This window comes from Aristolochia californica, unplaced genomic scaffold (assembly GCF_029961685.1).
Source record: "Aristolochia californica isolate CCGP_79_NKW_82.1479 unplaced genomic scaffold, dmAriCali1.0.hap1 SCAF_2, whole genome shotgun sequence".
Classification (NCBI taxonomy): Eukaryota; Viridiplantae; Streptophyta; class Magnoliopsida; order Piperales; family Aristolochiaceae; genus Aristolochia; species Aristolochia californica.
Window position 1 is genome coordinate 8913772 of NW_027181881.1, and position 14531 is coordinate 8928302.

The 14531-nt window shown below is 37.9% G+C and overlaps 1 protein-coding gene across 2 annotated transcripts in view; it reads left to right on the top strand.

The window, feature by feature from the left end:
* Window positions 1-12130, top strand: part of LOC137955991 (ABC transporter A family member 1) — a 104915-nt gene extending 92785 nt beyond the window's left edge. For both annotated transcript variants that reach the window (XM_068803260.1, XM_068803261.1), the window contains 6 exons: window positions 9083-9219; window positions 9318-9392; window positions 10222-10519; window positions 10848-10981; window positions 11223-11281; window positions 11839-12130. In XM_068803260.1, coding sequence (XP_068659361.1) covers window positions 9083-9219; window positions 9318-9392; window positions 10222-10519; window positions 10848-10981; window positions 11223-11281; window positions 11839-11935 — 800 coding nt within the window. In that variant the 3' untranslated portion in view covers window positions 11936-12130. The remainder of the gene's footprint in view (window positions 1-9082; window positions 9220-9317; window positions 9393-10221; window positions 10520-10847; window positions 10982-11222; window positions 11282-11838) is intronic.
* Window positions 12131-14531: the final 2401 nt, after the last annotated feature.

The following is a 14531-nucleotide window of genomic DNA, read 5'->3' on the forward strand; positions in this document are numbered from 1 at the left end:
AGAAGGATTGCACTCTTAGCTAGAGCAGCAAAAAAGAGGGCCAAACCCTCTTTGCCGTGAGCAAGAAAAGAGAGCACCTTGCTCTAGCAAGGTCAGCATTGTTGTGGGGTCTTCTACCTAGCACAGCAACAACTCTGTAGGACCCTCAAAAGAGGATTTTTCCTCCTGGCCGAGCACTGGTCAAGGAGAAATACTCATATACAGACCCTTGATGTGAAGTGAGTTAAATTTTGAGTGCTGGAGTCTCAAGTTCCACGTCGTGTTACTCGATCCATGACCCGGGACCGTAACATGATGCATTTGGTTATTTCTTGTAAGGTTAGTGTGGAAATTGCAGGTATGTAGAGGAATAATGACAATAACCACAAGAATGCCCCTGCTCTTCTTGACACCCTACAAAATAAGATTCCACAAGAAAATACTTGCGAATAAAACTATGAAAACTAAGTAAACTCAAAGTGCATCTTCTAATTGGTAGTTTGGTACTTCTCTCTCTCTCTCTCTCTCTCTCTCTCTCAGGGTATATGTCCGTTAGTCTGTCCATCTAAGACAATCATTGAGAGAGATAATCCCAATAACATTATCACAGAAGAAATATGTAAAACTCACAGTTCGTTGAGTATCAAGTTCAACAGAAATTAATTGATTGGACAATTTCGTCCATCAAACCAACTTCAATATACAATTAGGGTACTTGTACCCTTACTAGTACCATGGGAATTAAGAACATGGAGCAAACAATCGATCAATAGAATCATGATACAAGTCTAAAATTGTTAGAGTCCAATGATATCAGTCAATTTTTTTTTTTTTTTTTTTTTTTTTGTTTAACTGGTATTGTATTTTATTAAGACAAGAGCTCAAACGAGTAGATTACAAAGGGGAGAAGCCTTCCCAAACAATGAGAGATTGCTAGTTAAGACAATGTCACCAATATAGACAGCCAATAGTATTTTTCCTTTTGAGGTATCTTTAAAATATACCGAATGATCTACCAAGCACCGACGAAAGCCAAACCGTAGTAGTGCTTGGCTTAATTTATCAAACCAAGCCCGAGGGAACTGTTTAAGCCCATATAAGGACTTTTTTAACGGGCATACAGACTCCCCTTCAACCACATAACCAGGTGGTTGAACCATATAAATTTTCTCGTGTATATCACCATTTAAGAATGCATATTTTACATCGAGTTGATATACGAGCCATGATGAGGTAGCAGCAAGAGATAATAGGATAGTACCGAATTTAACTTGGTAACGGGAGAGAAGGTCTCCTCATAATCCACTTCATAACATTAAGTGTATCTTTTAGCAACAACTCAAGCCTTAAGACGAGCAATGGACCCATCCGGGTTATGTTTAACCGAAAACACCCATTTACAACCTACCAGTTTTTTACCTTTCGGATGCAGTGCTAAGTGTCAGGTTTGATTCTCATATGAGGCGTGTATTTCCTCATCCATAGCCGCCTTCCATCCTGGATGTTGCAAGGCCTCATGATAGTACTGCGGAATATAAGTGGAAAAAAGAAATGCAATGAACTAAGAACAAGTGGAAAACAAACGATGGTGAGACATAAATTTGGATATAGGATGAGAATGGCGTTTCTTTCTTAGATCAATAGGCCGAGTATCAAATTCTGGACCAAACTTAGTAGGGGAAGGACGTACCTCGGGAGGATTCGAAAACTCCACAGGTGAGGTGGCGGTCGATGCTTCAGGGGGCTGAGTAATATCGACATTAAAGGGTACAAATAGACAAAGGAGTGGTAGGAGGAAATGACAAACCTGTAGGAGCACCAGTCGAGGAATATAATGAGGTGTCCTGAAAAAAGGTCACATCCCGAGACACATGTATCCTTCGAAGGATAGGATTGTAACAGACATAACCTTTTTGGGTGCGAGAGTACCCCAAGAAAATGCACTTCAGAGAGTGAGGTGCAAGTTTACTCTTTTGAGTAGATGTGACATGGACAAAGCATGCACATCCAAAAACCTTCAAAGGAAGATGAAGGTAATCTATTGATAAGAAAATAGGTTGTAAGTATAGCATGAGGCCAATAAAAGGTACGTTCATGGAGTAGAGGAGACCCCGAGCAACCTCAAGGAGATGACAATTCTTTCTTTCAGCAACACCATTCTGTTGAGGGGTATAGGCACAAAATGTTTGATGGATAAGACCATTACCCTCATAGAAGGATTGAAACTCACTAGACAAGTATTATTTAGCATTATCAGACCTAAGGATTTGAATTTTTCCCAAATTGAGTGAACACCATAACATGGAAGGTCTTAAAAATAGTAATTATTCCAGATCGTTCTTTAAAGAGATATAACCAAATGACCCGGGTAACATCATCAAGAAACGTAACAAAGTATTTAACATGAGAAATATTAGAGACATGCAAGGGTCCCCATACATCAAAGTGTACTTAAGAAAAAGGAATAACGCTTGTAGTTTTAAGTCGAGGAGAATATGTACTCCTTTGGTGTTTGCTTAATTGAGAAACCTCACAATTGAAAGTAGAGAAAGACTTTAACAAAGGAAGTAAATGACGAAGGGAAGGAGTAGATGGATGGCCAAGCCGGTTGTGCCAAAGTTGTGCCTTAGATGTAGAGGATGATAGTAAAGCTAATGGAGGAAGGTTGAAGTAATACAAGCCCCCTTTTTCATGGCCTCCACGAATCACCCATTTCGTGGTTAGATTTTAAAATGTACAAGAAGAGGATGAGAAGGTGACACAGCAATTCAGATGTTTTGTGATTTGACTAACCGAAAGTAAGTTTAAAAGAAATTGAGGGACAAATAAGACATCTTGAAGAGGGATAGAGGATGTAATAGACGATGAGCCCTTGCCAAGTACTTTGGTTTGGGTACCATTAGCAATAGTAATAAATTTGTGGAAGACATGGAGATAAAGAATGGAGCATGTGTTTGTTACCTGACAGATGTTCGGAGGCCTTGGAATTTGTGATCCAAGATGAAGAGGAGGAAGAGGAAGAAGAGGAAGAAAGCATACCTGAGGCAATGGTGGTAGCAGCCGTAGGTAAAGGTGGAAGGGAAGACTCCATAATAGACTTCATCTTCTAAAATGCGACATAGTCTTCAGCAATGAGACTCATTTTTTCGGATTGGGAGTCAGCCTTTTCTTCATGTTTATCAACATTAACGGAGGTTGGGTTAGCCTTTGCCCAATCGGGTTTGCCATGAAGCTTCCAACAATTTTCCACAAGGTGGTTTTAACCACCATAGTAGGTGCATATGTGAGGCTCAGTGCGTGAGTGGGTAGGACCTGTTCTACCACCTTTTGTGCGGCCTCCTCTAAAGTTTCTGCCACGTCCTTGGTTGGAGGATGATGTACCTCTATGACCGGAGTACATAGCCGTTGAAGCATCAATAGGGGAGGTAGGAGATGGATCAGGGAGACATCAAACAATTTTTGCTAAGAGGCCATGTTAGAGTATAACTTAGCACATGTGTTCCAAATATCCTTGGTTGTTTTCAAGTGGACCACACTGTTAGCTTCATGTTCTTCCATGCTATTTATGAGCCAACTAATAACCAAATTATCATTTTTAACCCACTTGAGGTAGGATAAATCTTCTTCATCAATCGAAGGAGAGGGTTTGTTTAAGTGATCGAGAAGGTCATGAGTAATGAGAACCCATCCTACCGATTGTGACCAACTAAGATAATTGGAGAGGCCCCTCAAGGGGATAGTAGTAATTTTTAGTATGTCACTGTTACTAGTTGTATGTTCAATCTCCATTTTGAAGCAAAATAAATGCTTAAGCCACACCAAGATCAATTGGAAAAGGGCATCTCAAAAAAAAAAAAAAATCCATTAATGCAACTTTGAAGGATCCGTGGACCAAATCAGGCACTTACAAAGTGAGATATAAATTTTTCTCCACAAGATCAGGCACTAAATCATCAAAGAATTTGTGCTTATGTCAAGTGGAGACATCATCCAGAAATGAATCAAATCCTCTTATATCCTTAAAAAAATCTCAAGAGGATAAATTGAAAAACTTATGCCTTAATCCAAACTCCAAAAACGTGGCCAAACACTTAAGAACCACAATTTTCTTTCTTTGAGATATTTAGTAGCAAGTCAAGTCTCTTATAACTCTCAACTCATGGGGACAATCCAACTTCCAAATAACCAAGTGTTGGAATTCAAGAGAGTAGAAAGGGCAGCCAAATAATAGAGGCAAGTAGATGCTGGAATTTAACCATATGTTGATCATCCAGCTAAATAATTAGACCCCATGAACAGCACCAAGTGTGAGAGATCTTACAGCAACATGTGCTAGAATTCCAACTCATAGAAAATTGATCAAAGTTACATGTAAGTAACTGAATCGCAAATCATTTCCGTCAATTCATCAATCTTAATAAAACACTAGTAGCAATCAATCTTGATCAAACTTGTAATTTAGCTACTAGAAGATTAAGATTATAACATCTTCTTAATCACAAGAGATTAATCTTCACAAGTTCTCATATAAAGAGAGTCTGCCCCCAAAGCTAGGTTTGTATTTTTCTCCTCTTGTTTATCAATATACGCACTTTTATAAAAAAAAAAAAAACTTCTCATATAAAGATCATCTTATCTTGATGTAATCCAGAAATCAAGACCACAGTATATAGAAGGAAAATATGTAAATAACAACCAGAATTGACTTCATCTCTTCATGGCTGGACTCCTTTCATGAGTAATTTCTTGGACAGATCTTCATAAATATTTTCTTGTATACTTCATCAAGAGGGATCCTAAACTCCTTGCTCTGATACCATGTAGAATTTAGGATCTCATGATAAGAACTTCCACCAAACTAAGTAGAAAAAGGAGAAGAGAGAGAGAAGAGATCAATCACCAAGGGAGAGAGCTTGGATGAAGGAGAAGAGGGAAAGTGCCTACCAAGGGAGAGAGCTTGGACGAATTTGGGGAATAGGAGGAGAGAGCTTGAATGCTCTACCTCGCATCGACGAGGAAGAGATCCAACCGAATTACCTCTTTATGCATCAATAATGAGGTAACATCGGATAGGATCCAAATTACTAATGAGCTACTCAGTTTTTTCACAGGTTTATACACTGATGATTTTATTAACCGACCCAAAGTCCACCAACTTCATTTTGGGCAGCTTCCCATCTATGCCTCATCTATCCTCGAAGCTCCTTTCTCTCAAAAGGAAATTGAGAAGGCAGTATTGGGCATGGCTTGTGATCAGGCCCCGGGACCTGATGGTTTTAACGGTGAATTCTATCATCATGCTTGGCCTATTATCAAGGGAGATATTTATAAGATGGTTGAAGGTTTTTTCATGATTGGCATCTCCTTCCTCAGCATGGGAGCTTCTTTTATCTCACTAATTCCCAAGAAGAGAAATGTTGAGACCCCCGGTGATTTTCATTGCTAGACTCCTTGCAAACAGGCTCAAAACAGTTCTCCTCCTTGTCATCAGCCATGGCTAGAGTGCTTTCTTGAAAGGCAGAAACATCTTGAACTCGGCTATGGCGGCGCACGAGCTGATCGATAAATTTTCTCGCTCAAAGGATCCAACTTTTATCCTTAAGTTGGATTTAGAAAAGGCTTTCGATCGGGTAAATTGGAGTCTCTTAGATGACATCATGAGTAGGATGGGCTTCGGAGATCGTTGATTAAGAGTTGCTTGTCCTCCGCCTCGTACTCTCTTATCTTAAATGGAACAGTTAGTGGTTGCTTTAATGGATATAGAGGATTAAGACAAGGCGATCCTCTTTCCCCTCTTCTCTTCAACATTGTGGCGGAATTCTTTTCTACCATGCTAGTTTCGGCCAAAGAATGTGGATGACACTTTGATTTTTGGAGTAGAAACATTGGACAATATAAAAAAAGTAAAGGCAATTCTGGGGCTCTTTGAAATCTGCTCAGGTCAAAAAGTCAATTGGAGGAAAACTTCTTTGATTGGGTTCAATATCAACCCAAAATCTCTCTCAGAAGTGGCGGAGGTGCTTGGTTGCATAATCTCATCCACCCCTTGCACTTACCTTGGCCTTCCTCTATTCACTGGTCATATTTGCAAAGATCTTTGGACTCCAATCATAGAGAAGATGGAATTACGACTTGCATCATGGAAGGGTCGTTTGCTTAGCAAGGCAAGAAAGTTGACTCTTTTAAAATCATGTATCGTTGGCATTCCAAACCACTATCTATCCTTCATGCCTTGCCCAGCCTCTGTTTGTTAGCAGCTTGATAAAATGAAGAAGCATTTCCTTTGGAGAGGGAACAGCTCTGACTTCGAGTACCATTTTGTCAACTGGGAGGAAGTTTGCCTCTTGAAGAATTTTGGAGATCTCAGAATCCAGCTCTCCAAAGACATGAATCAGGCCTTGCTTCTTAAATGGATTTGGAGACTCAATTCATCTGCTCCAAACCTCTGAAAAAATTTGGTGCTTTCAAAGCTCGGCATCTCCTCAAAGTTGGTGGACAGATGGGGGAAACAGAAGGAATTTATCTCCTATATGGCGGTTGCTCTATCTCTTAACTCCTACTTTCTCCGCGGCAGTCCGATTCTAGGAAGATTGGTGGTTGGGTGATATGCCTCTTTAGAACACTTTTCCGAGCCTCTTCAGAATTTCGAGATTGAGGAATAGTACCATTGCTGAAGTCGCTGATAATGAGGGATGGAACATTCAGCCTAGCCGTGGCCTATTTGAGTCAGAATTTCTTGAAGCCAGTCGACTGTTGGACGCTCTACAGCCAACTAGAATCCAAGCTAACAAATCAGAAAAATTAAGCTGGTGGCCAGATAAAAGTGGCTCTTTCTCTGTCTCCTCTGTTTATCTTGCTATGCGAGGAGAGATCACTTGGGGCCCCAAGCATGCAATAGAATTCACATGGCGTCTTAGTGCCCTCCCAAAAATAGATTTCTTCATGTGGAGTGCTTGCCGTAATAAGATTCTCTCTGCTAACAACCTCAGAATTCGCGGCCAACTAGGAGTTGACTCCATTTGCCCTTTCTGCCATGCAAAGGAAGAAACTGTTAGCCACCTGCTTCTTTTGTGCCCTTTCTCTTGGGGGATTTGGTCGTCGATTTTTAGCAAAATTGGGCTCCAACTCTACTTCCTTGAGAACTTGACAACCACCTGTCATATGCTCGCTGGGACCCCTATCCCCGGTCTTGGGAAATTGATGATCTCTGCTTTATCCGCATTCATCTCCTGGGGACTTTGGTTGGAGCGAAATCAACGAAGATTCAATGTCAAAGTCAGCACTCAGGATAGAATCATTGAAACCATCTTAGGCAATATTGCAACTTGGCTTCACTCTAGAAAGGCCTTCTCCCCTTTCTCTGGATCATCCATCAAGAATAATTGGAGAAGCCTAGCCCAGCTTCACTTCTCCTCGAAGCCTCCTGTCATCTGCGAAAGGACCCCACCTCCTACTGGAGTCCTTAAGCTGAATTTTGACGGTTCTTCTCTTGGTAACCTTGGCTTAGCTGGTTTTGGTGGCGTGATCCGTGATTCTCTTGAGAACCAGATCGTCTCTTTCTCCGGGCTGCTTGGTATTGCAGACGCCACGACGGCTGAACTTCAAAGCCTTCTCAATGGGCTTCGTGTTTTTCGCGATCATTGCTCCGGACCTGTCCTGATCGAGGGAGACTCAAAGGTGGTGATCAGTTGGTGCCAGAATGCCTCTACTCCTCTGTGGCGTCATTGGGATGCCTTTTTTGAAATTTTGGATGTTGTAAATCTCTTTAATAGTTTCTAGTCTCTCATTCCGAGATCAGCAAATTTTGTGGCTGATGCCCTAGCCAAGCAAGGAGCCTCCTTGCCATCTCTTGTTGTCAGGAGTTAGTTCCTTTTGTTCTCTTAATAAATTCACGTTTCATAAAACAAAAAAACAAAAACAAAAAAAAGATGATATTGGTTAGTGTGGAAATTGCAGGTATGTAGAGGAATAGCCTTCTCTCATTTATAACTTAAAATAATGACAAAAACGACAAGAATGCCCCTGCTCTCCCTTACACCCTACAAAATAAGATTCCACAAGAAAATACTTGCAAGTAAAACTAAGTAAACTCAAAGTGCATCTTGTAATTGGTGATTTGGTACCTCTCTCAGTGTATATGTCTGTTAGTCTGTCCATAGTTTAGTTATTATTTGTTTGGATTTATATTGTTTTGTGTAAATTAGAGAGAGAGGAAGAGAGTGGGCACTTCAGTTGTTTAAATATTCAGCAAATATTTAAGAGTGATTACGATCATGCTTGACCCCTAATTGGTGCTGTTTCTTTGCGGTGTTTATTCTACTCTTCCCTTCTCTTTCTTTTACTTTCTCATCAAACTTTTCCGCTTTTTCTCTCTTGGATTACAAATTAACAAAACTCTCATCATTTTCAAAAAATAAAAAGAATGAATAATGGAGGTGGGCCATCAGGGATTTATTAAGTGCTATTTTCACTTAAATGAATAGTGGAAGTGGGCCAGCAGGCCCACTCCATTACCCCTAAATGTTTATCAAAAGTAAGGATCCCCTTTTGATCAATAAGTAAACCACTTAAAAAAAAATCGTAATGTGACCTAATCTGACCATGGCCTAAGGAATATTAACAAAATGTCAAGAATAACAAAATGTCCCTTGCAAAAGCTAAATTTGCACTTAACCAACTCCTAACACATTAAAAAGAAATTGTTAACTGTTCTATTGCATTCAACTCTCTTTGCAATTCTCTTTGATCTCCTTGGCTGTTCTTTTGTGAATCTTTCTCAACTTATGAGCCACTTCCTTAGATATCTCTAAGTCAATAGGTTCTCATTTTATAGGAATTTCACTCTCTTCTAACTTTTTCTCCCTCTGCTATCATTTAGGATGTTCAGTTCTGCATTTAATGTGTAAAACAAACTTGGTTTTATTTCTCTCTTGGACCTTTTTTTCTTTCAAATTTAGATTCATGTTGCACTCATTTATGAGAGCATCTTAATCCTTTTATTTATAATGTATTATTCAAAACTCAAAATTCTTGTGGATGTACTAAAGCATGATTAGTATTGATTACACTGATATTGATCCATGCAAATTTTGTTACTTTTTAGGAATGGATCCAATTGCCAAGCGATTTATGTGGGAAGTAATTTCCCGTCTATCTACGAGACAGGGGAAAACTGCAGTTATTCTGACTACTCATAGTATGGGTGAAGCTCAAGCTCTTTGTACACGAATTGGAATAATGGTACCCGTCCATGGACCTTACTTTTGTTACACTAGCTTCCCAGACCTTAAAAAATAAAATCCTGACAGGAATGTTTTTTTTCTTTGTAAAACATGTAGGTCGGAGGTAAACTCAGATGCATTGGAAGCCCTCAGCATCTGAAATCTCGCTTTGGAAACCATTTAGAACTTGAGGTACTTAAAAATTGAAGAAAAAATGAAAAAAATTGGAAGTTTTCTGTTATTTGAATCGATGATGATTGAGCAACTTATTGCTATATCAACTATTATACGTTATCCTGCTTAACTGTTTGACTCTCCAGCATTCTATAGGCCCTTGTATTGTTGGTCCATAGTTCAACAATCCTGAGAACCGGACTACTGCATTTGCTGAAGCTAAGATTTACTGAAATTTTTGGCATACCTGTGTTTATCTTGATTCGTCATTCAGTTGCTAGGATTAGGCATGGAATGAGCCAAGTTCTGAAAAACCCACCCTTCTTCTCAGCACAAACTCCATCTCCTCCCCACCTTTTTGTCCTGACCCACAGCCATCATGTCAATTTGGCATAATTTCAGTGGCCTACTCTCATTGAATATAAGACTTCACAAGGATGACTGAAGTTTAATTTGACATGGGACTTGCAATTTAAGTTTCAAACCATATCTTGTGGCAACAAACTAATTGTGATTCCCTCAAGAAGCATCACTGGATAGAAGTTGTCACTTTTCTAGTAATACATGCTAGATTCTCTGAAGTACATTGTGACCGTGAACATTCAACTGTTTGATGCTAGCTATGCACTGGATTGCTTAAGTGGATGAGCATGATTGATAGGACAATTGATTTCTTTTTTTTTTCAATCAAAATAATAATAGTAAAATCCATCTGGTTTTTATCTCAGATATCCTACTGAGAACCATTATCCTAGGTTCCAGCTTTCCCGACAATGTATGTGCTCGTGGCTTATTTAATATAACTTTTTATGTCTAATTGCTCATAAATCTTTCTGCTTGTTCTCAGATGAAGCCTACAGAAGTGAGCTCCAGTGAATTGGACAATCTATGTGGAATAATTCACGAAACCCTCTTTGACTTTCCTTCTCATCCAAGGAGTATACTTGGTGACCTTGAAATTTGCATAGTTGGAAGTGATTCTGTTGCATCTGAGAATGTGGCAGAGGTCAGTTTGTCTCAAGATATGATAACTGCAATTGGTAGATGGCTTGGCAATGAGGAGCGAACGAGGAAACTTATTTGTTCAACACCAGCTACTGATGGGTTGTTTGAGGAACAATTATCAGAGCAACTAATTCGTGATGGTACCTTGAGGCTTTTATACTTTTGATGTTTTCCTGGGACATGCCACTTTCATTGTCATCCATGAACTTAAATTTCCTTTTAAAGTTTTTGTCCTTTCTCCCCATTTTACCTTGCATTCGATGCTGTATCTGTTTTAGCCTTTTCTACCTCTCCTATCTAATGCTGTCATTCCCCGGAAAAGAAACTAACAAGAAAGAACTATTCTCTTATTTTGCGGTTTCAAAAGACCTTATTGTTTAAACAGAGCATTTTTTGTTGCATGTTTCAGCTTTTGTGCTAAGGATTTAGTTAATCTTTTCTCAAAAATTTATTTATGACAATTCATAGGTGGCATTCCCTTGAAAATATTCTCTGAGTGGTGGTTGGCCAAGGAGAAGTTCTCGGTCATTGACTCTTTTATCAACTCATCATTCCCTGGTGCGACCTTCCAAGGGTGCAATGGCTTGGGTGTTAAATATCAGGTGAGGAAATATTTATATTCTTTTTTATCTTCACTATGAAAATCTCCATGAAATTTTTATTAATATCTGGGAAAGCCCTTACATCATGTTGTTTGTCTACTTTGTTTTGACTTAATGTATTTTTTTTTAAAATTATTTTTGCATTGTAGTATTCTCAAAATTGTTAGTGAGGTATATCATTGTATACAGGTGATTGCAGTAGCATTTTATTTTAAGTGACCGGTCATTTGTTTGGTTTCAGCTGCCGTTTGGAGAAGGCTCCTCACTAGCTGATGTCTTCGGGCACTTGGAGAGAAACAGGTGAATATAAGTTTTCATTTATCCATCCAGTAAAAGACCAAATGCATCTGATGCCTCACTCCAAGTCTTTGGTAAAAAACAAACCTGTTTCTACTAGCAGTTTTGGTTCCACACCGTGGCATGTACATAGGAACTCTTTAGTTATAACAGTGGATCGTTCCACCAAATTAAGGGTCTGCAAGAAAAAGCCACTTACCGAAGATCTTTGCAGCTTGACAGCATACTTGATAATTGTGGCCATGGTTCATCTGATGACTAATTTTATTCCACTTTTAGGCCCTGTTAAGGTTGAGTTCTTTTTCTTTTCTTTTTTCCTTTGAGCACTCAATGATTTGGCCCTCATTTTCATTTCTTGCACTTGCTTTTGAATTAAACTAGGGCCTTTGGATACTATCATTTGATGGCTGATCTACAAATGCCATTTGTAGGGTTTTGAATGTCTCAGGATTCTTACTCCATGATTTTCAGAATATGCATTTTGAGTATGATGTGTGTTAGAGAGGACAAATTGTCGTCGTTACATGTCCTTTGGCCTCTGAAACCTCGTTTTTCTACAGGTGGAATCTAGGAATTGCAGAGTATAGCATCAGTCAGTCTACACTGGAGACCATTTTTAACCATTTTGCTGCTGCAAATGCAAGCCCTAATCGATGAGGAAACTAGCAGCATCACAACAGTATGTTCTTAACAGTATGTTTGGCCCTTCCATTTTTAATGTATCAATGCAACCATTTTTCTTATTCTTTCTACATCCTGGTTAATTTTGCATGCCCACTGTAAATAGAGAGACGAATTGAAATTTTTTTAATTTGTAATATAAAGGTACATTTATGAAAAACAAGTTATTTGTCGGTTTAAGTCTATGCTAGGAAACATACTGTTAGGGCGGTAAACAGATCAGATTCGATCTGTTTGTAGATACTTGAATATCCGAAATTCAAATATCTGAAGAACTATCTAAATCCAATCCAGCGGATAATATTTGGATATGAAAACTTGTAAGAAAAATGGAATAAAACTAGGAAAAATAACTTAAAATAGAGAAAAATCTGTCAAAATAACTATAACAGAAAATGCTGAAATAAAAATATATATAAGCAAACAATAAAAACTCAAACCTATTGTTTATTATTACTATGTTGTCCCTGCCGTGTGTACAAGAAGAAGCAAAAATAGCTTAAGAAAATGAATTAAATTAGAACCAAAGAGTTAAAAACCTTCGAAAACACTTGGCATAAAAGTAGGTTTATAAGTGGAAAGGATGATAGACATGTTGAGCTTGATTTTAATGAGCCCCTACTGGGGACAAGGGAAAGAGCAGATTCAAAATTAATCCGAAAGAGCAGATATCCATGGAGATAAATCTCTTTCTGGACCTAAGGTTGACAGTTTGATTGTAGAACTCGAAAGTGACAGGTAAAACGCTTTAAGAAACAAAAAGAAAAGAAATGAAAAGACGAAGCGGAAGGGTTTTTTTTTTTTCATACAACAAAAATTGCTGTTCTAGGATTCAATTCAAAGCCCTGAATCATCGGTCGTGAAACAAGCAGGGGTGAATGGGAATGATTAAACGACAATAGAACGTGGTTGTTGGACACTTGTCAGGGTTTTGTCTAACGTTGTGAGTTGGAGAAAGAGATTAGAAAACAAAAGCTTTTTTCTTGGACTAGAAAGAGAGAAGAAGCAGAAGAAATTTAGAAGCTCCCAGAGTTTAGATGACAGAGAAAATGAGAATGGGTCGGATGGAAATTTTGAGGTGCACGTAAACTACTTTTTGGATCCAGATTTTCAAATTGCGGATCTAAATATCCTTTTTAAGATCTGATGGACACAAGGTTTCAGATTTTGTCTGATAATCTACATTCGTGTATGTCAGTTTTCTCTTCCCATTCTACTTTGGAATTTGAGACCATGGTGATCAGACTGATGAGTACTTTTTAATTCGAAAAATGAGTTCAATCTTAGATGGCAATCTATAGAGGAGAGAATATGAAATTCGAGTTCAAAAAAGAATGTTGAACACTTTAAATGATTTTAAAATCAAATTCACAATAGTTCAAAATTTAATTGCTAAGCACAAAACTTAGATTTATTTAGAACAATTGCTTGAGAAATCTCAAAATAGTTGTTAGTTTCATTTGTTCAAACGACTAAACAAACATTTAAATAGCTGAATTTATAATGTTTTAAAAATTAGCCATAATCATGAAAGAGAAATTTTTTCCTCATATGGTAACCATCAAAACTTGGCACATGTTTGGTGTAGCCATGGTTGAATGACTTGATTTGATCGATCAAATTTTCGTCTTTCCACTATACAACTTGGTTGGGTTGATCAAATTTTGCTTCCAATAATATTTTGATTTTATATCTTAGACAATCAACAAGGTCGAATTGATCAGATTGATTTGTAGTACTTTTTAAAAAATTAAATGTTGATTCATCAGATTATCTTGACTTGATCAATCAAGTCAACTTCCAACAGCTTGAGTTCAAATGTTGGTTGATTAACTTGACTTGGCCAATCATCCCATCTTTTAAAATTCTCTAGATATAGAACTTGTTTAATCAACTTATCTTATGTGCCTCGATTGGAGTCTTGATAACTTCAACCTAAGTTGGTAAATTAGCATGATTTCAACAATTGCTCCTCCAATTCTTTGTCCAATCAAATTGCTTTTGTTTGCTCAAATGCTTTTTGGATCCCTTGATAGATTTAAAACTTATTTTCAGCACATAATCAACTTCTTTTGTTTATTGTTCTCAAAACAAGGTCAAATGAGGATCCAAGTCCAATCAAATATTCTTTCCTTTTTCTATGATACCAACTGAGATATATAAAATTTAAGTGTAGGTGTCATGCAAAGAAAAATTGATTGAATGCTCTCTTATTAAACATACTCCTTTTTATTTAGCTGACTTTTGAAAGACTAGGTCCAAGTTAGCTCCCCTCAATTTGAATTTTCAAATTTGAAATTCTAATGTTTGAACTTTTAATTTTTAGTTTTGATTAGTTGTCTGTCAAATTGAGCTTTTAATTCTTAATCTTGAAATTTTACTATGTGGCATTGGACTTCATCTCATCGTGGTGTGTTCTTGTTAATTATTTAAAATACTTTACTCTAGCACTCCAAATACTTTACTATGTGGCATTGGACTTCATCTCATTGTGGTGTGTTCTTGTTAATTATTTAAAATACTTTACTCTAGCACTCCACATACTTCATTTTTTATTTAAATCCTCAATTCA